Source organism: Phalaenopsis equestris, unplaced genomic scaffold (assembly GCF_001263595.1).
Source record: "Phalaenopsis equestris unplaced genomic scaffold, ASM126359v1 Scaffold000002, whole genome shotgun sequence".
In the NCBI taxonomy this organism is placed as follows: Eukaryota; Viridiplantae; Streptophyta; class Magnoliopsida; order Asparagales; family Orchidaceae; genus Phalaenopsis; species Phalaenopsis equestris.
This window is the reverse complement of record NW_018164444.1, coordinates 73632668-73656843: the sequence shown is the minus strand read 5'-3', so window position 1 is coordinate 73656843 and position 24176 is coordinate 73632668. Positions and strand designations below refer to the sequence as shown.

At 32.9% G+C, this 24176-nt stretch overlaps 2 protein-coding genes across 3 annotated transcripts in view; both read left to right on the top strand.

Moving 5' to 3' along the window:
• The window catches only part of LOC110017858 (uncharacterized aarF domain-containing protein kinase At4g31390, chloroplastic), a 30834-nt gene extending 16233 nt beyond the window's left edge, over positions 1-14601 (top strand). The window contains exons 8-14 of the mRNA XM_020714998.1: positions 7566-7761; positions 8178-8305; positions 9029-9100; positions 10866-10978; positions 11065-11212; positions 13737-13806; positions 14211-14601. Of these exons, the coding sequence (XP_020570657.1) occupies positions 7566-7761; positions 8178-8305; positions 9029-9100; positions 10866-10978; positions 11065-11212; positions 13737-13806; positions 14211-14275 (792 nt within the window). The 3' untranslated portion in view covers positions 14276-14601. The remainder of the gene's footprint in view (positions 1-7565; positions 7762-8177; positions 8306-9028; positions 9101-10865; positions 10979-11064; positions 11213-13736; positions 13807-14210) is intronic.
• Positions 14602-19277: 4676 nt separating this feature from the next.
• On the top strand, positions 19278-20846 carry LOC110030453 (thaumatin-like protein 1b). Of its 2 annotated transcripts, none has more exons than XM_020733183.1 (3): positions 19278-19575; positions 19658-20345; positions 20727-20846. In XM_020733183.1, the coding sequence occupies exons 1-3, from the start codon at positions 19527-19529 to the stop codon at positions 20761-20763; spliced, it is 774 nt and encodes a 257-aa protein (XP_020588842.1). In that variant the 5' UTR covers positions 19278-19526; the 3' UTR covers positions 20764-20846. The 2 variants fall into 2 exon arrangements, with proteins under 2 accessions (XP_020588842.1, XP_020588835.1); XM_020733176.1 differs by having other exon boundaries at positions 20648-20846.
• Positions 20847-24176: the final 3330 nt, after the last annotated feature.

Genomic DNA, 24176 nt, shown 5'->3' with positions numbered 1-24176 from the left:
ATTCTATTGGTATTCAAAATTAAAAAGTGTTTATTCTCATTTGTTGTCTATAGTTTCATCATGTCTAAAGCACTTGAAGGGGACTCGTCCGTAATGTGGGATAAAGAAGTAACAAATATTTTTTGCGATTTGTGTATTAAAGAAATAGAACTGAGGAACAAACCAACAACGTATTTCAATAAGGAAGACTGGAAAAACATTGCTAAGAGATTCAAAGAATTGACTGACAAAGATTACGTTAGGCTTAAATTTAAAAACAAATGAGACCAATTGAAGGAGTGAAAAATATGAAAGGAGTTGAAAAGTGGATCTACTGGTTTAGGTTGAGATCCTATTAAAAAGACAATTGATGCTCCAACGAATGGTGGGCTGAAAAATTAGAGGTAATTCTCTATCTAATCCATAGATTGTTAGCTTCCCAATTTTTTCCCTTAATTATAATTTCCTAATTATTCTTTCTAAATGTCATGTCACAGGCGGTACAGGCAACGAAGAAGTATAAACAGTGCGGAATTGAGCCGGAATTTGAAGAAAAATTGGACGTAATGTTTAAATGGGTTGTTGCAACGGGAAAGTTTGCATTCAACCATAGTGAATCCGATTTTACAGGGATACCAGATGAAATCACACCTGAGCCATTGACACCCGATGAAGAGGTGTGAAGATGTGTTTAGCATTAACCAGAGGGATATGGGGGAGTCTAGTACAGTTATAAAGAGGCCCAGGATTGCTAAAAAAAATAAAGAGAATGAACATTTTGTAAACACCTCATTTGATCGTTTAATTGAAGCTTTTGCAGCTCCACCAATCTTCGATGCTAACATATTAGCTGTCTCAGGCTTTTGGGTACTATTCCTGAAGTTGTGGCCGACATCCGATTTCACGCACAGTGTGTGAAAAAACTTGAGAATTCAACTCTAATGAAAATGCTCATGGCGTTAGAGTTTGAATTGCGTCTCGAATATTTGCGGGTTTTGGTCGTTGAATGAAATTTTTTATGTATTGTATATGTATTGACTGCTGTAATATGAACTTCTACTTATGTCGTTCTACTTATGTCGTTTTTTATTTTTATGTTTCGAACTTCTAATCATGTATTTTTTTTTAATATGTTTGAATCTTCTACATATGTGGTATTCTATTTTTAAATGTAACTGTTAGTGGTTGAAACTTTATTTATAAGTTGCGTATTATATGTTCTGAACGTCAACAATTTATATTTGAAGTTTAATTGATTGGTAGTGTTGTAGACATTTCTTATTATGCAATCATACTGTTTACATTTTAAATCATTTAGGATGGATCCGCGGCGTGATCGTCGTAGGAGAATGACATTCGCTACAACCATTGTGATATTATTGTTGGATTATTACTGGAATAACACTGCTCGCATTCCCCGCATGACATCTAGCTTTGTTGGAGATAAATGGGTTGGTGAAATGCTTTCTGGCCATCAAATAAGGTTCAGAAATATTTTCAGAATGTCAGCACCTATTTTTATAGATCTTCTGCACGGGTTATGTCTAAATCACGGTCTCCAGAGTTCTTCTAGGACGACGTGTAGGGGAGGCGTTGGCTATAACACTGTACATTCTAACACAAAATGAATCAATTAGAGGAGTTATGGAAAGATTTCAACATTCATCTAAACTATTAGTCTATACTTTTCTAAAGGCATACAGACTCATATTAGCTTAGCAACTCAAATAATTAAATCAGAGGATTCATCATTTGCTTGCACTCCAGAATAAATTGTCAACGATCCTCGATACATGCCATATTTCAAGGTAACTATGAGTGCTTTTATTTTATTATATGTCATACTTTTATACTATTATTACTCTCTAACGGACAATTAAACAGAACTGTATTGGTGCAATTGACGGTACCCACGTTGATGTCCGGCTATCTAACCACGAGAAGGTTGCATACATCGGTCGTAGTGGTTCAACAACTCATAATGTCATGGTTGTATGCGACTTCAACATGTGTTTTACTTTTGTGATGGCAGGTTGGGAAGAGAGTTCACATGATAGTCAGATTTTCTCATTTGCCACTAGGAATAGATCGCAGTGTTTCACTCACCTCCCATTAGGTTAGTTTTGCTTGAGCAATTTGTATATCTAAGCAGGTAATATTTTTTTATTAATAGTGTTTTTCGTACCAGAAAAATATTATCTAGTTGATGTCGGATATCCTATGCAAAGGGGATACCTGAAGCCCTATCCGGACACTCCTGATTTCGAGCGAGCAAGTGACACCGTTCGTGGCAGAAAGGAAATGTTTAATAAACGCCACTCATCTTTACGCGGGGTAATTGATAATAACATTTGGAGTTTGAAAGAAGAAATGGGTCATCATACGTGATATGTCGTCGTATCTTTTCTAAAAGCAGGTGCACATTGTGGTTGCAACAATGACAGTACATAACTTCATCTGAATACATTCCTCACAATCAGATACAGACTTCAGTATGATTGACAATGATGAACTGAATGTCTTCGAGCAACCTTCAGGAATTGTGGGTAGGCATTTATTATCTGAGGATGATATAAACTCTAATGAATTTGGAGATCATGATGGTGAAGGTTTTGTTGATATGATTGCTTTAAGGGAGTCTATCACAGATGCTATCTGTGGCTGCTGATCTACCAATTTTTTCTTTAAAAAGATTATAGGTTGATATTCATATGCATTTAGTTTTGTTTTTTTTAATATCTTGAGCTGACATTTGGTTCTTTTGTTTTTTTCATAGTTACACCAACATGATTTCTAGGATATCAATTACAGACAGAGATATTTTGTTTTATTGTGGACTACCATCTCCGTTGCTCACGTCACGTCAACATCATAGCTTTGGGAGACAGTTCTACGGTTGTGCTAAGGGTGTTTCAGCTCGTTGCGGTTTCTTCCGGTGGGCTGATAGTCCCACATATTACGCTGCCAGCAGTCATGTGAATCCAGTGTTTTTCAAGGTTGATAGTGCAGCTGAGGAGAGACGTACCCAGAGTTTGACATTAAATAGTTTAATATTTCTCATTGTAGTTGTACTTGTCTTTGTACTTTTTTTATTTCTTCTGGTACTCACGAGAGTGTGAGAATTGTATGTTATTTTTTGGAACTGATCTATGATGATTATATCTTTCTGCACTTGCTTCTGTACTATCAATAAGCTATTCTGAATAAGCTGCCCCAAACAATTTTATCAAACAGGGGCAGAAATGTCATTTAATCACCAATAAGCTATTCTAAATAAGCTGCCCCAAACAACAAACCATATTATTCTGATAATCTGCAGATTATCAGATTATCAGATTATCAGAATGATTTGCTTATCAACAGATTATAAATAATCAACAGCTTCGCCAAACAGACCCTAAGTTGTCTAAAATAGATTATGCACTTTATTTTATACCTAAAATAGATTGTAAGATTATCATTTAATGGAATGAAAGCATAGGGAAAAGGTATCGAGCCTATTCAGGATTCAACCTATTCACGAAAATTTTGAGAAACACGTAAAAAGAAACAAATAATTTAAAATAATAAAAAAATTATCACAATTAATATCATATAATTTGCAAATGTCAAGATACCTCAAACTTAAATGTTGTTTGCCTTCAAATAACTTCAAATTCTAGAATTTGATCTAGTAAAAGCCACAAGATAATGGGTGTCTATTAGTAACCAACTTCAATCTGAATTTTAAAGGAATTGCATATGTAGCTAGAACTTATATTTCTATTGAGTTACGCATACAAAGCTTTACCTTGAAACAATTAATTCTTCAAAAGCTGGCAAAATGATAATATTTACTTTAAGGTACTTAATTGATGCTTAGCTAATGCAATTGGACATTTTAACTATCAGAAGCTTAACGTTTTATTAATTCAAGTTCTTTAGTTATTAATCTATCAACACAAAAATTGAAGCATGTTAGAATCTTAATTAATTTTTAATTTCAAAAGCCCATCCTCAAGCTTCTCCTCAAAGGTTCTTCTATATTTTTTATATTTCTCTATCTTCTTCTTTTTCTGAACCTTAATTTAGATTTACTATTTTTCAATCTCTGAATTTTTTTTATACATTCCCTTTTTAGATTCATTATAGAGGATTACTATATTTGGATATATATGTTTCACATCCCTACTTGCAAAAAAAAAAAAAAATCATTGTTGAGTGTGTGTTACGTTGGTGTCTATCCTAAGAGCACTTTTGTCTTTTGTATGCCAAAGTACAATTTATTCTTTTATTATTATTATTGTGGGCTATAAATATGATTATTATGTTTAGGGTTAGGTTTATGTATGAAATTGGATTTTAAGTTTTAGTTTTAAAATTTGGGAGAGATTACCTCTCGAATTGTAGGAATTGGGACAGATCGCCTACCTCTTAAATTTTAGGTGCTCATTTTTGTATTCTTGTGAAGTTGTTTGAATTATTGAGGAAATATTATGTTTGCTCTAATTTCTGTTGAAAAAACATTTTGATTTTGACGTTGGATCTGAGAATTTAGGAAGAAAATAAACTGTTATGGTACATGTAGATCCATGGCCGTCGTAACAATATAGGACGATCCAGGACAATCCAATTCAGTTAGCAGAGAAAACCCACGAGAACGCAACATACAGTACTTGTGCGTTGCAATCCGACCTAGCTATAACGATAACGACGAGATCATGGATACTTGCGAAAGCCCATACAATTGTGGCATATAAGAGACCGACATGCCACACTTTACAGTGCGATTTGAGCTCCCTTCAATTCACGATGCAAACTCAAATAGAGCCTACTAGGAAGCAGCGTCTCGAGGCGCAGTAGAGTGGCGAGTTCAGCGTAGGGAAGGCAACGACAAGATCGTGTCTGTCAAAAGTAGCGACTGACATGATTGATGGCATAATTGTGGTTTACAAAGAACCAAAACTCCCATTTTTCTTTTCCTCCCTCGCCGTCTACATGATATAGTCACGATCGTAGCCATCTGGGAAGGCAGTGACTGGGATGCGGCTTATAGAGATCTAAAACTTCATCTTTCGCTTCTTCCCATGTCGTCTTCTTGTACAATCGCGATCAGAATTAGCGGGGAAGACTGCGCCGACATTGAGCATGCCTTAATCGTGATTCTAGAAGTCAACGATCAGATCCGGGATCAAGCGAGCCCTAGCGACAGGAAATAATGACGACAAAGAAAATAAACGATTTGGAGAAGAAATTAGAGGAATAATTGGGGCAACTTAAATTCGGGATAGAGGAAAGATATTCCGCCATTAACAACCAATTCGAGAGCTTGGAGAAAATGCTAATGAAGCTTGTTGAGATGCAATCCAAAACTCTGTCGGCAGTTCAGTTTGTAAAACTTACGCAATGGTTGACCAGAGATTCATTGGCTAAATTGAATGGAATAGAGATTGGATGAGAGTAATATGAAGAGGAAAGCATCCACCTTCAAGAACATCCTTTTTGGGCTCCTATTGGGGGTGAATTAGATATTTCTGATGGAGGCGGTTGAGCCGAAACATGAATAATAGATAATGCAAGAGGTAGGGTGGAGCATGAAGAAGAAATGAGAGAAGTAGAGAGGGAATATGACAATGATCGAAGGAGAGAGTTTTACACTCGATATATGGGGGAAGTAACAGATGCAGAGGATGTTGGGCTGGAGATGTTATGGTTAGGAAGTTGAAGATGTCGATCTTTGAAAGGGAAGATGCATATGGGTGGATGTATCGGGTGGAGCGATATTTCATGGTGAGTGGATTAGATGGAGAGGAGAAACTCGTGGCGACAGGTTTATGTTTGGAGAGGAAAGCCTTAGTCTGGTTTCAATAGAGGAATGCTAGATTTTTGATTCATTCGTGGGAGGAATTTAAGGATTGTTTGTTGGAATATTTCTAAGCTATTTGAGAATGAGACCTACACGAGCAATTTTATGTCTTAACTCAGGAGGGGATTGTCATCGAATATAGAAAAAGAAATTCGAGCTATCCTAAGGACTTTTGAGGGGGATTTATGAAGCGGGATTAGAGAGGAATTTCATGAGGGCTTAGTGCCTGATATACGGGCATCACTCTGATTATTGAAACCACCGAAATTTATGGGGACGATGGAGCTAGCTCAGATGGTGGCGGATAAGAATCAGAGGAAGAAGGCCAACAAGAGTAGCACAGATGGAGCGTCGTACCGAACTGCTGGAACCACGATTTTACCAAATACTCAAACACTGGAAGTCCAAAGGGAGGATGTACGAGGCAGGAATAATGAGTTACCACCAGGAGCGACACTCAAACGCCTTACAGAGATAAATTCTGGAGAAGCAAGCCAAGAGTTTATGTTTTTAGTGTGATGAAAAGTTTACCTCAGGACACCGTTGCAAGGATAAGTCCATAGTTGGGAGTATTGTTACGCGGTGCCTAGAAGGGAAATTTTGTCTTATGTACTTCGAAGGGCAATCTAAATTGTTATTATTATTATTATTATAGGGTATAAATAAGCTTTTTATGCTTAAGGTTAGGTTTATGCATGAGATTGGATTGCGAGTTTTAGGTTTAGGGTTTGTGAGAGATTTCCTACCTCCTGAATTGTAGGAGTTAGGAGAGATCGCTTCTCTTGAATTGTAGGTGATTATCTTTGTATTCTTGTTGAGTTTGAATCATTGAGGAAATATTGTGTTTGCCCTGATTTCTGTGGAAAAACGTGTTGATTTTGACGTCAAATCATATCAGTGGGTCTAAAAGTAAATACCGGCCTCGCACACGTATAATTCTTGGGTTTCAAATTCACGTGAAACCCAAATGATATGAGCTTAATCTCTAGGCAATTTCTATGTTGTAGACGTGTCGACATGTTTCTTTTTTTGAACCAACATCATTTATATGACTTAGACAATAGTCGAGATTTAATCTGACTCATGCAACACCACACTCAATATTTATTTTTGATGTTATATTTGCTCATATTATATCGTGAACTTATATTGAGGTCAACAAATATCTTTAGTATCAATCATATCATTGTATACTTAATTGTTTGATTGCTTCTATGTTTTGGTTTTGACAACGTAGATTATCTTGATTCACATTTACACACATTGAAGTTCGACTGTGTAATTCATTGTGCTATTCACAGCTATCTTAATTGACGAAGTTCACAATGATAAAATCTATTTGATTGGACTGTGAAACGTCTCTCCCTTTCTCTAGCTTACAGCATTCATTTCCTTTTGGAACATTTACGTACATAACACACAATTCTATTGTGTAATATATCTCACCCCTAAACTTCCATATTTACACATAGCACTCAAATATTTAATAGAATATCAAAATAGCACTGTCACCACATTTTAAAAGTGAAATACACCTTTTCATGCATAGGTTTAAAGCACAAAAGTGCTAGGCATGTAAATATGAAAGCTTAGGTGGGAGATATATAGATACATAAGAAATTTGTGCTACGTGTGTAAATTTCCCTTCCTTTCTTGCATTTTCTTGAGCTAATAAAATTTAATTTAGTTATGGGCTTGTTTTTGATTGAAGACCTTCATATATCTTTTTTATGAATTCCAGCAAAATAAACAAATTCTGATCGATGCTGTCGTTCATGCTGTAAATGAGGACTATGTTGAGATGGCAAATGACTTCACCAGGCTTGGTTTCCTCGCTAGTGGAACAGATGTTTCTCCTATTATTCCCGCATTAGAAGCGATCTGGCAAAATTCAGTTGGAAAAGGATTGGCTGATTTTAATTTTCGCAGTGTTACTGGTAATTCTAGTTTATTTCTTCCATACTCCTTGTCTGAACAACTGTTTGAGAAATTTCAGCATGACTACTAATTGTTGTTTCAAAATTCTTGGTTATAAGACTAGAAAATTGCAATATTATTTGAAGATAAAGTTGGGCTAAACAAATCAAATCTGTACTGAAGAATCTGAATGAAAGTTTGCTCCATAATGAGTTTTGTCTTCTAAAACTCACTTACCTGTAGATGTGCTATGCTTTTCCCACCTATATGATTTTTTAGGATTAAGGAAAGATTGAGTGATGTAAAAATTTGATGCAGAGACGGAATAGGCTGATCATGTTGATTATTAAGCTCACTAAAGTTTAAATTCCTTTTGCGAGTCTCTTGCAGGTTTAATGTTCTTTTAATTGTGGTGAGTAGCTTTTGTATTTTGCAGGAAAGTTCAATCAGCTTGTGTATCAGTACCCTATCCGCATCCCAGAGAGGTTTTCCCTTGTTATTCGGTCTCTACTAACCCAGGAAGGAATATGTTTCACTTTGCAGCCAGATTTTAAATTTCTTGAGGTAAATAATTGTCAGCAAAGTTTTTTTTTAGACTATTAAATGAAATATTAAGGGCTTGTTTGGGATCAATTTTATTTTTGTTTTTTCTTTTATTTCAATAATCTATTTTTTTGGTGTATTTTTTACATGTTTTTTATATTTTTATTTCTAAAATTATATTAATATGTTTTTAAAAACACTTAAAAATTTTTAGACGTTTTGAGTGTTTTTTAAAACCAACCGAACATTAATCAAATAGCTAATTTTTCTCAAATAGTCAAACATGTTTTGTTTCGAATCAAAACATTAAAAAAAAAACAAAAATAAAAGTGATGTCAAGATTAAGTTGTTAGCATCGAACCTTTATGCTTCAACATTTGTTTCAATTTTATGTGTTATGTATTGAATCTTAGTCGATATTATTCTTTTAGAATAAGCTTTTTAATCCACATTCACCATTCATTCTTGTCAAGTGTCTGTATTTGGTGTAATTTCTTGTTAATTTGCCTTTAAGTCTACAATATGTATTTTCACCCTCCCTCCGGGATCATTATTATATCTGTCCCTTTTTATTGTCACAGTTTACTATTCTGTACGTACCCATCCCGTCTTATAGATCAATGAAAGCTTAGAATCCATGACCACCAACCTCCCTAGTTTATAGATAATCTTTTAGCAGTAATATTCTATTTGACAAATCTATTAATTTTCTTGTATTTCTCTATTAAACGACAAGTTCTACAGGTTGCATATCCATATGTGGCAAAACGTCTTCTAACAGATCCAAATCCTGCTCTTCGTGAACGCCTCATACAGGTTTAGTACATGCTATTATATTTTGCTTTATTTTAGCTTTTTTATGGTGATTTGAACTCTTTATTCTTTTTTTTTTTAAATAAGTGATCCAAACTTTTTTCCTTAAAGGAATATGTTTTTGGAGATTTTGTGTTTATGTTTCCATTCTTTATATTTGGCACCAGAAAGTAATGCATATTTTATGGATACCGAGTGATTTGCTATAGACCCCAGGTTCACGCTCTAGAAATATATATGCTAGTATGTGTTCATATAGCTTTCACTGTAACTACTAAATTTTAGCCAAAGCTAAGTAGGAGTTTAATCTTTTAAAATATGGATGATCCCTTGGTACCTTTATTTTAGTTTTGTGATGAAATTGTTTCCAATCTTGAGATTAACACTTACCGTTTGTTAGTTGAAAAGCACAGAAAACCCTTGAGAGTAGAAATAAAAAAAATTGAGGAAATGACTAATAAGGGCTTGTGGTTGAATAGAATAGAAAAAAAAATGGTGCATGAATTAGGCTAGTGAATATGTTGAATTTATGGAAAAATACTAAATCGCAAAATTACTAAATTGCTAAACTATATAAAAATAAATAAATAAAGTTTACTCTTTGGATAGAGAAATTGCAAATTTCATGGGGGCCATTGCCCTCCTTGGACATAACCTGGTTCCACCCGAGTAAGATTCAAGAGTAGTGATTCTTAGGAAAGTTCCACTTGTTTAGAATGGATTGGAATTAAAAAGCTTTCATTTGAGGGAAAATGATGGTTTATATTGAGGACTTTTATATGAGGAGATTATTGAGATGCATTTGAGAGTGGGGTGATGGTTACTTTCCTGATATATTAGTCATGATCTTTATTGATTGATTTAAACTGTTGGGTTCATGGATATTGATCCAATAGTACCTTGGCTTAATCAGACCCGCCCCCCCCCCAATATTCCACCCCCTAACAAAACAACATTTGATTTAGTTTAAGCAATCATTTTATTGAAGGATTATTGGTGATTTTATTTCAAATGTATTGCTAAGTTGAATTTTTGTTGAGGCTGATGTTACTAATAAGAGAGTGAGGATTACTTATTTTTCTTAATTTAATTAGAATGAGAAACTAAAGAAACATGATAAGTTAAACACCAAGTTCTTTGTTGTTCTGAGCTAGTAGATTACATCATAAGAGAATGATAATCTACATTGAATCGAAGTTGAATCGAAGTAGCAAAATATGCTACTCCAAGACTGAGCTAGTTAAAAATTATGAAAGGAAGTACTGTGAATAATCATCTAATTGGTTACCTTTAACAAAACTCTAATTTTAAGCATTAGCCTCATTTTTTTAAGTTTCATGGATCTCACCTCTAGTTTTTTTTGGAATAGGGAAACTAGTGGCTGCTCTAATCGTTCTTCAAAAAGATGGTTCAAGTTTCATGTTAGAAATGTATGCCTAGGATTCTAAGATTTGATTAAAACTGATTTTCAACAGCACTTTAGATGTACTGTGAAACTTAGCTAGTAACTTTTCTAGACGTATTGTTAGACATGGATGAGAATGTCATTTTGTGATTATTTTAATTCATTTTTATTCCCTGTTATTGAGGTATTTTGCCTATGTGTGATGAGATTTATTAGTTAAAAAAGTTTTGTGATTGATACTGTTCGTCTTTTTTGATTATTTGGCTGTTGAAAATGTACTATGTTTCAGCAGCTGTTCAACAATGTCATCGTTACGATTTCACTCTTTATTTTACTTGGGTGTAATTGGCTTATTGTATACAGGTATTATTTAAAGATGGAATGTTCCAATGGAAAAGGCTTGAAAATCTGATATCCTTGGCAAAGGAAAATGTGGCTAAGATGAATCGAAACCCTGCGTTGCAAGCTAAAAACATGTTTGTGAATGATTTGCTTAAATCACCTTTCCCGTCAATTTATCTGATGTACTTAAAACGATTGCTTAGACTAACCTCTCTTCCAGGCAAAGGTCAAAGACTTCACAATTCCAAAAAAAGTTGGATCTCACAGACACAATCAAAGATGGAGCTAAGATGTTTCTAATAGATGCAGGGATTCGACGGCAGCTTATTTTAGCCCTCACAGAAGATTCCAAGCTTCATATTCAAGAGGTGCGCAGTATATTGATGAAAGTAACCTCCAACTGTGATGTTGTTCCCGGAATGCATAGAAGATATTATTATATCTTGAGCATTCTGAGAACATATGTTCACTGTTCACAAAAAATTTTAAAATAGAAAAAGTATAACGATTTTGGTGGTGACTAATGGTGAACTTTTGATTTAAAAATCCTTTTGACATCATCTGATATCACTTGGCGCCTGAGCAGGTTGCTAATGCTTGATATTATCTTTGGTGCCTTGGATTAGTTAAGCAATCATATTTGAAAATGCATGTTTCTTGACCTGGTGAGAGGTATTGGCTACCATCTTTGTGAATACATGTGACAGGGTGGTTAAAGATATTAGTCTTTTTTTTTTAATTTGCAGGCTTCGAAAATTTGCACCCTGACCTCTCAATATGATAAGAATTTTTTGTATGTTTCATGCTAAATTTTCAGAAGCTAGATTAGATTACGGATAAGTTATTACATAGAGATTTTACCCTCATTTTGTGAAGACTTTAAAAATCTCAGATAAGGTTTCTTATAGACGCAATCTCATATGTTTAATTATCTGTCAATAATGGGAGAGTAGAGAGTACTTTTTGGTTAAAGTTAGAGAGTACTTTCGATTAAGGTTATTCGTTAGTATGCTAATTTTTCAGCATATAATAGCAACAACTAGGGTTTTAGATTATAAAAATTTGTTATTGTGAGTTTAAAAACCAGATGATAGGGAAAATGATGATGAACTCAATCAAGCTTCCATAATTTCGCCATTCCAATTTGTTGTGGTCTCTAGTTTATTTAGTTGGTGGATATTGAATTTGACATCAACTTTTCATTCAAAATTAAACATTGGCTCAGCAGGTTGCCTCTCTATCATGTTCCACACTATTCAACCATTATTGCTTAATTCAATTCTATTTTGTCTTGATTCAAAAATTTATAATGATATCAATGCGCATGATCTTGAGAAGTCCTTACATATCTTGCACATTATTCGAGTTTTATATGTATAATTCGACTTCATCTTCATTACTCTGCATTCAATCAAAGGAGTTCTATCTTGGTACCATATTATGGTATTTCAATTCCGCAAGTTTTGATTTCAATTTTCTTTGCTTTCTACATTTTTTATCATGACACTGATGCAATCAAGAGAAGTGAATTGTCCAAGTTGCAAAGCTTATTTGAAGATGAAAAAAATACAAGGGCATGCTTATTAATTTCGAACATTGTAGATATTCACTACGAAGTGATCATTATTATTTTATTCTCTAGCTTCATAAAGGTCATCATTATTTTTTTTGGAAAAAAATATTTTGGATGTCACTTAGATCTATATAAGGATGATTCAACAAAATATTCCTTATAATTTCTTGATGACAATTTGTAGGAATCATTCACAAATTAATGTCTTGACTTCCCATGATTCAAACATTTGTGTCACTTTCATAAGTTAATAAAATCTTTAGCCTAATCCAACTTAATGTATGAAGATTATTATTATAGTCATCCAAAATTTGAAGGTAAATTATCCGAAGTATGATGATGATGATAAACTTAAGATTTACAAAAATACAACATCTAACACCTGAACTTGAATTTTTACATATATGCCACCTTGCCTATGCATGAAAAAAGTGAAATAAAAAAGTGTATTTTACTTTTTTAAAAATTGATATAGTGGTATTTTTTATGTGATATGAATGATTTGGGTTGTATAAATGTAAAATGCAAAGTTTAGGTGTTATTTGTGTGATATGTATGTGTATGTAAATGCCCCTAGACTCAAATTGTGTTTGATCCAAAACTAAAATAGGAGATTATGCTTGAGACCAATGATGTGCATGACTTTATGAAACCTACTGATACTGTGATTGCCTCTACCTTCGACGTGGTTTCGTTGGTCGTTCCCCATCTTCTTTCATTATTGCCCATTTTATCACAAATTTCTTCCACTGTTTCTACTATCAAATTGTCAAAAAGTGCTCTTCAATTCCCTATGTTATTGTTTCCTTTTTTATTTGTATAGATTCACTTAATATTGCCGCAATTGTTTTAGTCATACTATTTTGTGATTCTTCTTATCCTAGTGATCTAATTCATGATGTATATTTGCATTCATCTCCAAGGCCTCTAAATCCTCAATTAGGTGATTGTGCACTGATAGTTTTGTCGAATTATTTTGATTGCTTTCGGGCCACAACTAGTAGGTTACAATGTTCGTCTAACCTAATTATCTGGTATGTTGTTACCTTATTTGAAATCGTTATATTTGACATATTAGCACTTATCATGGTAGGAAAAGATTTGCCGATTATGAAGCATCCTTGATTTAGTATTTTATTTTACTTGGTTCATTTCTGTTCGTTCATCAGTTTTGATTTAATTAGACACCAAAAATATATTATTGATATTTTAACATTTACATTAATCTTACTGTATCATCTATTCTTTTGCCAGTAATGACATAACTTTCCTATACCTGTCATTTGAACTCATATATTCTTCTGTGGATCTTTGCTCAGCTTGTGGATGTATATAGATTGGTGGAAGATGATGTAGATATACGGTCCGTTGCTTTTGAGGTTCTACAAGGTATATTATTATTATTATTATCATTATTATTATTGCAAGAATTGTCGATATGATCCGTTGACTTTTTGCGGTGGGCAATTTTAATCCCAATTTATAAAAGTGTCAATTTAGTTCTCAGATTCTTTTAATATGAGTTGAAACAGTCCCAGTAAATATATTTTTAGCCACAATTAAAAGTCTATGAATTAAATTACTAAAATGCCCCCTTTAAATAGTCAGGGAACTTCTTTAATTATGTTTTTACTATTATTCTTATTTTTGAACTTTGAATGAATTTACTCATACACTGACGCAAACATCAGTATAGTGGATAAGAGGGCTGCATAGGCTTAGCACCCTGTCTCAAGTTCCAGGAAACCACCATTTATTTGCCTTTTCAAACTCTCCTTTTTCTTTTTTCACAGACCTCCCTTCATTTACCCGTGAGTTCTTGCTGTCTTGGAGTGACTCTGTGCTATCCAATCGTTGAAGAAGCTTATCAGGTGAAAACAAACAGCTTTTTTTTTCTTTTAATAAACTGAAATGTTGATTCTTCCATACCGTTTAATTATTTATTTATTTATTATATTTTTTTTGTGATGATGAGATCTGCTTTAAGAGATATAATAAGTGGAAGCTTTTGTTTGATATGTAAAGTTTTGTAAAGTATGAAGGATATGTTGAAGCCACTGACATGTAAAGTGCTTAGTTCTTAAACCATATCCATCATAATTGCATTTTGTTGCTCCTTTTCTTACTAAAGATTTGAGTTTAGTTTTAGTCATTAATTTTGTTAATTTGTCTTATGGCTTGGGTGGGCCCGCTGGCACGGTCGGATCCTATGTGGAATGGAGAAGAATAAACATTAGCCTCATTCTATTTACATACTTTAGTTTGGTTCTAAATTGTTATCATTCGTGCTGACTCGATATGATTTGATTTTAAGTTGAGGTTGAATTTTATTTTGTGCATTTCAGAATTATAAAAATATGAGAAATTTACGTACATAATGCATAATTCTTATGTATTTAAGTATGTAATGTCCACCGTTTGATGTTTATTGTTTAACGCTTTGGTGTTATAACCCTTCAAATAGACAATGGTGGTGTTTTTGATACGATCTTAAAAATTTGAATGATATTCATGTAAATATAGATGTTTAGGTCTTAGATATGTGAATGTATAAGAATGAGTGAAGTGCCAAAATAGTCCTCTACTATTTTACATTGGGTCATTTTAGGGTTCGTTTGAGGTAGAGGTGCGGTGGTGTTTTCAAAACACACCGCGATTTTGTTTGTTTGGGTAAACTGCGTTTTGATATCTTTTTCAAACATTTTCATTTTCAGACTGCTTAAATCAACGTTTTCACACCAGATCTAACTAGGTGCTGTGGCATTTTTCTAGTTGTAGTCTGACATAAAAAAAATTATAATAGTCACCACAGTTTATTAAATAATATATTATTTTTCCGCAGTTTCACTGTTGTTTTTTAATAAACTGCAGTTGTCTCAAACAGAAGTCTCTGAATTTAAAAAGTGTGAAAATAATTTATGAATTTTTAAATTAGGGCTGAAATAGTTCTCTTTGAGGATTATTAGAACTATATTTTAAAATAATTATGAATTGTTTTGATATAGAAGAATTAAAATGGCTTCATATAAATAATCATAAATTATTTTGGCACATTAAGAATAGTTCTCTTTGAGGATTATTAAAACTATATTTTAAAATAATTATGGATTGTTTTGATATAGGAGAATTAAAACGGCCTCATATAAATAATCATAAATTATTTTGGCACATTAATAATAAATAAGAAATGTGTCCTGTGAATGTAAATGTCCCCTATATATTGATTTTCCAAGTAATTTCACGTGCATTTGCTTTCTAATGATAGTGATTGTCATTTTCATGTGTCATCAGCTTAATATCATGACGTGTCATTCTAGATAAGACTGATGTGATTTTTAGAGCTTTAGACTTGTTGCTTATTTTGACTGTCCACGTTGTAATAAAAGTAGGTGTTTGGTCATGGATCATCCTCTTGATTTGTCCCCATTTGCGTTGGATTCCACTTGCAATAGGGGCTTTCGGCTTTCATGAGATTCTCTTGCCCCTCCTACGTCATATTTCTCTCCCTTTCCTAAAGAGATTTGTTGCATGTAAAAAATATTTTAATTTTTTTATTGGATGTAGATTAAAGTTATTTCGACAAATTTACATACACACCGCACAATTCTTATGTATTTATGTATGTAAACCCTAAAGTTTGATATTTATATCTATAAAACTATGATGTTATAAACATATTGAATGGAACTATGTCCAAGGTGAATGCAAAGGCATGATCATGTGATCTCTTGAGCGTGTGAGATTGTGTTGGGAGCAAAATTTTCATCCTTTGAGGAATTTAGCGGGACATATATCACCTATCGTGTTGGGAGCAAAAATATCGTTTTCATGTCGTGTTCTTTGATAATTTCGGCTTGGACAACAATTAGGACGACATTTTCCCTCTCCAATTCTTTATTCTTTCTGCAATCCTTAGTTATTAGCATCCCGCCGCTTCCCCAATCAACATCTTAGTCGTTTGACACATTCTATGAATTCTAGATCAGTGTCATTTGATATTTTGGATTTAATCTAATTCTAATAGGAAAAAATTAATATGTAAGTTTGATGGTACATGCATCAACAATCTCCTCTCATTTAGGAGCTATTATTCGGTCTGAAAAGTTAAATTGGGGCTCGCTGACATACACCTTTTAGCAGGGGAGTGTTTTGATTGGTTCACCATATCACATGTAATAATTTTTACTCACTTAGAAAGTTTAGAATGCTTCACATCACATCTAAAATGAAATAACAAATGTGTTTCTTGCATATTGATGCAATGAATAAATATTTATTGATTAATTAATGAGGCTTAATTCAAGTCTAATATTTAATCCTACTAAGAAAATGAAGTTAATAAATTTCATGAATTCATTACTATAACGTATGGGTGATGTGCGCCCATCACAGATCAATAAAAACGTGCTTAATATAATGAATAAAACGATCACCATTTTTTAAGGAATTTTAGAAGGGGCATTTACATACAGGCCACCCGAAACTTGCTATTTACAAATCATGAAGAGTTAATTTATAAACATCAATATTTTGGATGATTTATATATAATTATCTCTTTTATAAAAATAACTATTACTTATCAGAAGAGCATCTTAAGAGCCCAGAGACTTTATAGTTTAATTAACTTCATGTCTTAGGGTTTGTTTGGAGCAGCTGCAGCTTATTCAACTTATCCCAGCTTATCCGGATAAGCTGTCTGTGTTTGATTAGTGTGTTTTGCAAACAACTGATTCTGGATAAATGACCAATCTGCTCATGTTCTTGATAAGTTATTTAACTGTTTGGTTCGTGCATTTTGTAAACAAAAATAAATCTTGATTAGTTTTTAGTAATATCCTTTGGAAGCTACAACTAATCCAAATCTTAATTAAGGTCAAGCTTAATTAATTAAAATTGAAAAAAAAAAGAGTGGAAGGGAGTCAATAACACGTGCCACCAGCCTCTTAATCCCACGTGGTTCTCCAGCCTCTTAATCCCACTCCCACGTGGTTCATTTCATTAGATCCACATGCTTTATTGGATTCCATGCAAAAAATAAAATAAAATAAAATAAAATAAAATGCATGGAATTTTCAGTCACTAGATGATAGGCTAAAAGGAATATTTATATGTGGTAATGTTGAAGAATTTAGAATTTTGAAAAAATTCTTAAGAAAATAGTGGAGGTCACTTTCTTTTTTTTTTCATTTATTTTCTTAGAAGGCTTTTAGATTGAGTGATGTAATACAATATAAGATATTACATCATAATTATGTGAATATATATATATATATATAAAGGGAATATGTTTATTTATATGAATTGTTATCAAGAAATTTGATTTTACATGACTTGAAATGCACATAGTAGTTCAAATATCCTTTTTTTTTTTTTTTGAGAAATATTTATGATTTTCTTATATATAAATAATTTCTTGGATTTGTGTGATATTTGTTAGGCTGCCGTTTATTCTAAATTTTCTTGAATAAGATTGAACTTTAAGTTGTTGAACATTATTTGAACTGAAGGGTTTGTGGGAAGTTTGACTAGTGGCTTGTAACGGTCTTTCGAGTGATAGTTCCATAGGCGAAACAATCTATGTGACTTGAAGCATTCAAAGGAGAAGATGAGTTCTTTCCAGAGCTCATTGGGTGCAATAATGGATAGGATTAGCAATGTTCGATGAAGAAGAATAGTTTGTGTGAGCATTTGTTTTGGGCAACAGTCAGCATAATTTGCCATTCAAAGAAGAATATGATGTCATGAGGGACCTTAATAGGGGCATCAATGATGGAAAAGGAGTAGTTCAATTGGGAGCTTGTTGGGGGTAGTAATTGAAGGAATTGATATATTTACATGGAGAAGAGAAATTTGTTCGAGAGCCTCTTAAGGGCATGCATTGACAAGGAGCAATAACGTGTACAAAGAAGAGTTCATAATGGGAGTTCCTTAAAGGCAATTATCGATGAGATTGATGGCTTATGAAGGAGCAGAGAAGACCATGAAAAATTCAAACTTAAATGTAGACAAATATCAAATGACTATAAATCCAATGATAATCAATGAATATCATAAAGTTAAATCAAATTTTGGACACTTTCACCCCCAAAATATTGTTTGTTGGCGTCAATTTTTGATGTCACATGTGCGAGGTGTACACTAAACTTGCTCGGGATGATTCACGGCTCATTCATAGCATCCCGCGGCTTAAGCCATCCATCCAAGACCTCTAGTACGTATTTGGGACACGAAATCATGGCGTGACAATTTTTCCTTATTCGGGAGAGCCCGCAGTTGTAAGGACTCACCCTGGACTTTGGACATGTTTGATGTCCGCTCTTTTGTTTAGACGTCCCTTTGTATCCATTCGAGCCTCCCAGATGTCAAGAGACGTCACAGTCCAAAGCAGCAACCTTCAGTCTTGTTCAAATGGCAACACATCCTCGCCTTCAATAACTCACCCAATTCTTATGCATTTACTTATCTCACATCCAAGCATTGATTTTTACATCCAAAGAACCCTGCCTATGGAAAAAGTGTAATCCACTTTTTCATACGTCTTTTAAAACATAGGAAAAAGTATTTAGCTTGTAAAAATCAAAGTTTGGGTGTAAGATAAGTAAATGCATAAGCATTGGCAGGCGTGAGCATTCAGTCGATTCGGCTTTTTCGTTTTTCAAATAGGGTAAATTAATTTCAACCAAAATCCAAAGTATTGAACCAAACAAAATTTTGATAAAATCAAAGTTTAATTCAGTTTAAATGGTTTGATTTCAGATAAACCGAAATATAATTTAAAAGTATAAGACTATCATGATAAGTAGAGGAAAAAAAATTGTTTAGAGACCATCATAATATAAATATAATTATATTTAATTTTTAAAATATAATAAATACAATCATATCATATCATATTATCGAATATTAATGCTACTTTATAAAATCAATGGTGGGTATGAGGGCCAAATAAAAGAACAAATTGGCCCCCCAACTCTCACTCCCACTCCACTCCACTCCACTCCACTCCATCTCCTATATAAATCACCCACACCTGCAACCAAAATTCTCCCCCCCTCCTTCACTTCCTCCATCTTCACTGAACCCAAGACGAACCAGAACCAGAAACTCCATGGCGATCTCCATCTTTCTCTCACTATTCCTCTTCCTCATGTTCCCAGGTAAACGAAAAATGACATTTTTATTAAACAAACAGTCTCCCCTGTTTCTCTTTTCCCTAACTCCCCTGTTTCTTCAAACCAGAGCCCACAATTCCGGCGACATTATCCATAACCAACAATTGCCCCTTTCCAATCTGGCCTGGCCTTCTTTCTGGCGCCGGCACGTCTCCTCTCACCACCACCGGCTTCCTCCTCCCCTCCGGCGAATCTCGTCCCATCGACGTCCCGCCTTCCTGGTCCGGCCGCCTTTGGGGCCGCACACTCTGCTCCACCAACCCCTCCACCGGCCATTTCTCCTGCGCCACCGCTGACTGTAACTCTGGCACTGTATCTTGCTCCGGCAGTGGCGCAACCCCTCCGGCTACTCTTGCCGAGTTCACACTCAACGGAAGCGACGGAATGGATTTCTTCGATGTAAGTCTCGTCGACGGTTATAACCTCCCCCTTCTCGTCATCCCGGAAGGCGGTAGATGTGGGTCGACCGGCTGTCTTGTTGATGTTACTGAAGTGTGCCCGCCTGAGCTACTCGTAGTCGCCTCCGGCGAGGCGGTGGCTTGCCGGAGCGCCTGCGAGGCTTTCGGCTCGCCGGAGTATTGCTGTAGCGGTGAGTTCGGCGGGGCCCGGCGGTGGAGGGGGCCGTCGATTTATTCGCAGCTTTTCAAAAACGCTTGCCCCAGAGCTTATAGCTACGCTTATGATGATGCCACGTCGACGTTCACGTGTTCCGCCGGAACTGATTTTGCTGTAACTTTCTGTCCTAGTACCACCAGGTTAGTTATTTTATTATAATAATTTTGTAATTAATTATTTATTTAGGGTTATTACTGACCAAGCACCCAAAATATTTAATACAACATTTCAGGACTATCATCATTGTCTGTCACGTGTACAGTCTGGCTCACTTAATAACAAAAAAAAAAAAATTAATACGCGATGAGACTGGACTGTACATGTGTCAGACAGTTATTGTAGCACTGATAATTTTTTATATCAGGACTCTTGAAGTAATATTGTATATTTTGACTGAAAAATTTGAATTGTTAAAATTTTCTATTTAATTTCATTGAGATAGTTTGAAGTCTACCGGTTCGGGAAACAACCCACAAGCGGTGGGGCTGCCGTTGATTAACGACACAATGATGTTTCTCCAGGGAAGTTATTCGAAAGGCCAAGCGCCGGCGCCGTTGACGTTGGTGGTGCTCGGGGTCTTGTCAGCGGTTTGGTGGCTCTTATGATTTTGTTAATTCATTTTATTATTTTTCTTTTTTGGTTTAGGCATGTAATTATATTGATTTAAATAATATGAGTTTTAATATCTCTAATTTTTTTCAATTATTATTTTTTCTCCATGTGTGTTCTTTTGTATGTTGCCATAATAGCTCAACAAATTAACAAGATCTAAATAATGATAAATAGTTTTAAGGGATAATTATGTATATAGCACCCTGAAAATATTGTTATTTACAAAATCCAGCGCATAGTAATATTTTTGAACTATCGAACTGATGATTGAAATGCAAATATCATGGCAAGTGGTTATTGTAGAGAACTTGAGTGTGATGGCTATAATGTAAGTTATGTGGATGATAGTTGGTGTACAAGTCTCATAGACAATGGGTATGATACATATTCAATGAGGAATGATTATCTTTAAGATCTTATGGATGTGGGTTATGACATATGTCATCATTGATGCATATAATATAAATTTTCTTAGATAAATAAATTGACCTTCAAATTTAGAAGAACCTCTTCCAAACGCTTTGAATGATGATTTTCAACCCTAATCTTCAGTATTCTAAATAGTTATCATCAATAAATAGTGGAGATCACATCAACAAATGATTAAATCATGTAAATGTTGTAGCCTCTGATCTGATGTGATCGTCCTAACCAAATTTGTGCTATCTTCAATAGTTTATAACAATGTAATGAGAATGGTATGATAAAAATTGCTGCTAGGGATGTCTTTATTCAATGATTTAAATATATGGCCTTATCGATAATAACATCACGAGCATCTTGGTATTAGATAAAAGATTTGATAGTTAGATTGATGATTTCGATCATTTTGAAAATATTCAACATATTCTTATAAGACGGTAACAAAAGTAGCAATGATAGTCTAATATTTTGTTTCAAACATATCAAAAACTAGTGTACTATTAGATGTAATAGGCTAATAGTTCTAGAAGTCAACAAGATAATAAACATACAATGAGGTTGTTGAAGGCCACTAATTTGCTTCATGTGTTTTATGATGGTTAGAGGTCTAATCTGCTTGCACCTGACATTAACACTAAGAGCAGAGAGGCCATCATTGATCTAATCTGACATTAACACTAAGAGCAGAGAGGCCATCATTGCATCTATACTTCCTCTTATTATTATTATTATTATTATCATTATCCAAATTTTGTCTCTTATTATTATTATCATTATTATTATTATTATTATCGCATGCATTGCTTACCCCTAACTAATTTTCATGTTCATGATAATAAAAAATAATAGAAGTTTTCAAGGAAGGTTAAAATACCTTCCAATGCTTATCATTTCAACTATACTTTCTCTTATTATTATTATTATTATTATTATTATCCAAATTTTGTTCATGATAATAAAAAATAATAGAAGTTTTCAAGGAAGGTTAAAATACCTTCCAATGCTTATCATTTCAACTATACTTTCTCTTATTATTATTATTATTATTATCATTATCCAAATTTTGTTCATGATAATAAAAAATAATAGAAGTTTTCAAGGAAGGTTAAAATACCTTCCAATGCTTATCATTTCAACTATACTTTCTCTTATTATTATTATTATTATTATCATTATCCAAATTTTGTTCATGATAATAAAAAATAATAGAAGTTTTCAAGGAAGGTTAAAATACCTTCCAATGCTTATCATTTCAACTATACTTTCTCTTATTATTATTATTATTATTATCATTATCCAAATTTTGTTCATGATAATAAAAAATAATAGAAGTTTTCAAGGAAGGTTAAAATACCTTCCAATGCTTATCATTTCAACTATACTTTCTCTTATTATTATTATTATTATTATCATTATCCAAATTTTGTTCATGATAATAAAAAATAATAGAAGTTTTCAAGGAAGGTTAAAATACCTTCCAATGCTTATCATTTCAACTATACTTTCTCTTATTATTATTATTATTATTATCATTATCCAAATTTTGTTCATGATAATAAAAAATAATAGAAGTTTTCAAGGAAGGTTAAAATACCTTCCAATGCTTATCATTTCAACTATACTTTCTCTTATTATTATTATTATTATTATCATTATCCAAATTTTGTTCATGATAATAAAAAATAATAGAAGTTTTCAAGGAAGGTTAAAATACCTTCCAATGCTTATCATTTCAACTATACTTTCTCTTATTATTATTATTATTATTATCATTATCCAAATTTTGTTCATGATAATAAAAAATAATAGAAGTTTTCAAGGAAGGTTAAAATACCTTCCAATGCTTATCATTTCAACTATACTTTCTCTTATTATTATTATTATTATTATCATTATCCAAATTTTGTTCATGATAATAAAAAATAATAGAAGTTTTCAAGGAAGGTTAAAATACCTTCCAATGCTTATCATTTCAACTATACTTTCTCTTATTATTATTATTATTATTATCATTATCCAAATTTTGTTCATGATAATAAAAAATAATAGAAGTTTTCAAGGAAGGTTAAAATACCTTCCAATGCTTATCATTTCAACTATACTTTCTCTTATTATTATTATTATTATTATCATTATCCAAATTTTGTTCATGATAATAAAAAATAATAGAAGTTTTCAAGGAAGGTTAAAATACCTTCCAATGCTTATCATTTCAACTATACTTTCTCTTATTATTATTATTATTATTATCATTATCCAAATTTTGTTCATGATAATAAAAAATAATAGAAGTTTTCAAGGAAGGTTAAAATACCTTCCAATGCTTATCATTTCAACTATACTTTCTCTTATTATTATTATTATTATTATCATTATCCAAATTTTGTTCATGATAATAAAAAATAATAGAAGTTTTCAAGGAAGGTTAAAATACCTTCCAATGCTTATCATTTCAACTATACTTTCTCTTATTATTATTATTATTATTATCATTATCCAAATTTTGTTCATGATAATAAAAAATAATAGAAGTTTTCAAGGAAGGTTAAAATACCTTCCAATGCTTATCATTTCAACTATACTTTCTCTTATTATTATTATTATTATTATCATTATCCAAATTTTGTTCATGATAATAAAAAATAATAGAAGTTTTCAAGGAAGGTTAAAATACCTTCCAATGCTTATCATTTCAACTATACTTTCTCTTATTATTATTATTATTATTATCATTATCCAAATTCTGATTCGTTCAATAAGTAAATGAGACGAACGCGAACCAATTTTTGTTTCTTTCGATTAGTTAAACAAACCAAACATGAACAAAGATGCATTCGTTCGTATTCGAATTGTTATTGTTCGAAATATATAAAAATTTAAAATAATTATATATAAAAAATTTATGATATTTTAAAAAATTAAATTTTATAAATTAT

Excerpts from the sequence above, each read along its gene's own strand:
- LOC110030453 (XM_020733176.1), top strand. The coding sequence starts at position 19,527 with ATGGCGATCTCCATCTTTCTCTCACTATTCCTCTTCCTCATGTTCCCA. Across the intron at positions 19,576-19,657 it reads CCTCTTCCTCATGTTCCCAG|AGCCCACAATTCCGGCGACA; the intron begins GTAAACGAAAAA and ends TCTTCAAACCAG. Across the intron at positions 20,346-20,647 it reads TTCTGTCCTAGTACCACCAG|TTTGAAGTCTACCGGTTCGG; the intron begins GTTAGTTATTTT and ends TCATTGAGATAG.